General features: G+C 29.3%; 1 protein-coding gene across 1 annotated transcript; it reads right to left on the reverse strand.

Annotated features, from left to right (window-relative positions):
* Positions 1-1703: 1703 nt before the first annotated feature.
* On the reverse strand, positions 1704-2699 carry LOC130675423 (uncharacterized). The gene is made up of 2 exons (XM_057481112.1): positions 2242-2699; positions 1704-2152 (listed from the first exon to the last, which is right to left on the reverse strand). Exons 1-2 carry the CDS (start codon positions 2471-2473, stop codon positions 2031-2033), a joined length of 354 nt encoding a protein of 117 aa, XP_057337095.1. The 5' UTR covers positions 2474-2699; the 3' UTR covers positions 1704-2030.
* Positions 2700-3568: the final 869 nt, after the last annotated feature.

The raw sequence follows: 3568 nt of genomic DNA on the forward strand, positions 1-3568 counted from the left end.
AGAGTGAAATGCCGGAAAAGACAGAGTTAATAAGTTTTCGTGATGGATTTTTACAAAATTTAAAAAACTCCATGAACTTATATGAAATTTTATAGAAGCAATATTTGTCGGCCTCGATGATAATTGTATGAAATTTCATTAGGTTTCATCAAATTTTTTAATTTTTTATTGTGATGTGAAATTTAAAAAATTTTGCTAAACATTAAATAATTTCACAAAATCGTATGAAATTTAATCGATTGAAAAATTGTGATATTTAATTTTAAAATCATAAAAGTAAAAGAGTTCAAACTGTCGTTACATTTCCTTTGTCATCCTAAATGATACTGCACGACTCATGATGCGAAGCATCAGAGAGTGCTTTACGATCGAAAATTTTTTTTCGCCTCACTTTTTTCGATATATCATTTAAAAAAATGAAGTTAATTTTTTTATGCTCACGCTAATGTTTTAATCTAAAACGTCTGAATAATCTATTATCGAGTTTATCGATTACTTTGACCCCAAAAATGTTCGACGTTTAGTTGTTATTTTTACACATTTACACATATTTGAAAATTCATTCTATGATTGTTTTATTTCAATAAATAGATGATAAAAACTATGACTCGGAAATTACATCAGCATTGCGTAAAATACTGACTTGTCACTGATGTAAAGATATGATTTAAGAGTGACATCCATATTACGTATAACCGTGACCTTTGCTACTGATATAAATGTATGATTTTAAAATTACGTCATTATGATATACGGATAATGACTTTATTACTACGTAACAATGTGATGTAGATTCTATGTCAAACGTACGTAATACATAAGTCATAACTGTGACGCCGTACAAGAGTCATGCTTACATCAATATGATGTCACAAGCTTTACATCATATTAAAGTCATGTAGAACGTCAGATTGACATCAAATTTACATCAGATGTCGTGACATTGCTATGACCTACGTATGACGTCAAAATAAGGTCATGTGTTCACTGGGACGCACTGTTCATTGACAGGTTAGCCAGTGTATCAATAATTATAATAAATAAAGAGAGTGAGAAAGAGAGAGTCCAGAGACAACACGAGACCGACTAAGTTTACGTCAACCAAAGGGAAATTACACCGACATCCAGGGAGCAGCAGAATTAACATCATCAGTTGCTGCAATAAAGTTCTGGAGGTAAAATTATAATTTTAATTTGGCCGAAATTCTTGTTTCAATGGCCAAATTTAATTATAATTAAATTACTTGATATCTTTCCGTCGGTTAAATTATAATCATTTCGTATTGAAAGGCCGTTGGCCATTACAAATACGCGTCTCGTGTTTTTCAAAAGTTGTCGTCCCGGGTAAAAAAGTTTATATATAATTATATATAATATTATATATAATTATATATGGAAATTGGCCTTATATAATTATACATAATTATATATAGTTATATAATTATATATAGTTATATATAATTATATATAGAAATTGGCCTTATATAATTATATATAATTATATATAGTTATATATAATTATAAATAATTATATAGAACTGTATTTCACAAGGATTGTCTGTATGGAAAAAAAAGAAATTTCGAAAACACATTTTGTCTTTCAGAATGCATACATTTAATTATTACCTTTTATATTAAAAACACATTAATTAAATCACATTTTAATTATAATTAAATACTTAATTATATCACTGTACCATGTATATCACTCATATATTTTTATTTATAAGGTAAAGACTAGACGTAAAATATTTTGCTTTTTAATTAAACTTACAAGTAAACTTATTAATGCAACTATAGTCTTATCTATCCCAATATTGCACTTTTTTATCAATAACAAATGGGAGATTAAACACTTAAATCAATGACTGATAATCAGAATGCTTATACATAGTAAAGACCTTAAAGATTTTTGAAAATAAGTAATTATGCTTTAGGTAATGTCACAAATATCAAAAAAAAAAAAATTAACAAAATGTATAGGCTGAAAGAAAAGTGACCTTTTGTACAAGATCATTAGAGTTACTTATTTAGTTCAGCATTTTTTTTTCTGCTCTTTTCAATTCCCCAAGCCATTGAGACATTGCAGCACGTAGTTCATTTTTCTTTGAGCGCGGCCAGCCTTGACGAATCGCATAATTTTCGCAATATTCTGTACGATAAAGGTTTAAATTGTAATAGGAATTATGAAGGCAGATAGAGTTGACTACAAGTAAAATGTAAAGTACACGTGTTATTTACCTTTCACTACTGTTCTTGCAGTTCTGTCTAATGCATCTACTTGCTCTGCCTGTTTATCTTTGCCTTGAGCAGAAGGAGGTCGTCCGCTGAAAGTACATTTTAAAATCGCATCACGCTTAAATACGCCCTCCGCCAGACGTCGTAAGACTGAAGTTGCAGATTTTCTGCTAAAATCCATTGCATCGTCAAAAGCAGTTTTTTTGCAATAAATATTATCTTTCAGTAATACCATCTAAGTTTGAAACAAAGAAAAAAATATAAAAACTTATCATCTGTTATTGTGATAATTAATATGATTCATTATTAAAATATTAAAATATTTATTGCGATTCAGATTCAATAATTAATGTCAACATATAATATAATAAATTGCAATAAATACCTTAAGTTAATTGGTGTCTACATAAAGTCAATTTCTATACTATCAACTCTACCATTACTAGATCTTGGATCCTGTGTTTTACCTGAATATATGCACTCAGTGCTTCTTGGAGTTGTTAAGCAATACACCAATTTGTTATTGAATAAACCAGGAGCTTGGAATATAAAAAAATTCAGTTCAGAAATAAATAAGTTTATGAAGAACATCAAACCTCCTCAATCATTCAACCGATTGCCAAGAGCCCTGATTAAAAAAAATGATTAAAAAGTATTTAAAATGATTTGTTTTTTAATCATTTTAAATACTTTTTAATCCTTCAAATCATTTCTAATCCTGTCTCTTATGGACATTTAACGTGTGAAATCATTTTTAATCATTTTTTTTAATCAGGGAGCAATAACTGATTTTAAATACTACAAAGCTTCGGAATTCTACAATTGGATTTTATTTTATTGCTTACCCACTTTAATTAAATATTTACCGGCCAAATACTTTCAACACTTGATGCTCTTAGTCATGGCATTAAACGACTTACTCCAAGACAAAATTCTCGTTCAACCGAACCTAGAACGTGCTCAAAGTTGGCTCGACTTGTTTGTAAAAAAAACTTCACAGTTATACAGTGATAGAGAAATGACATACAATCTTCATCAGCTTAGACATCTTGGACTTTGTGTTAGACGATGGGGTCCACTCCGATCAACATCGGCTTTCCCATGGGAAAATAAAAATGGCTATATAGCTTATTCCGTTCATGGCACAAAAAATATAGGTCAAGAAATCGTCAATAATTTGAAGATTATTCAAGGAGTTCAAATGCTCAAATGTCAGCTAGAAGAAACAAATCTTGCTCAAGAAGTTCGCGAATTTAAGAATTATACGTTGTTGGGAAAAGCTATTGATGATGAAATTAATGGAAATGATCGTTTAATAATTGAATCCGAA

The sequence above is a fragment of the Microplitis mediator genome, chromosome 10, assembly GCF_029852145.1.
Source record: "Microplitis mediator isolate UGA2020A chromosome 10, iyMicMedi2.1, whole genome shotgun sequence".
NCBI classification, from domain to species: domain Eukaryota; kingdom Metazoa; phylum Arthropoda; class Insecta; order Hymenoptera; family Braconidae; genus Microplitis; species Microplitis mediator.

Coding starts and splice junctions, on each gene's coding strand:
- LOC130675423 (XM_057481112.1), bottom strand. CDS start 2,473: ATGGTATTACTGAAAGATAATATTTATTGCAAAAAAACTGCTTTTGAC. Junction 2,153..2,241: donor TGCAAGAACAGTAGTGAAAG/GTAAATAACACG, acceptor TTTATCGTACAG/AATATTGCGAAAATTATGCG.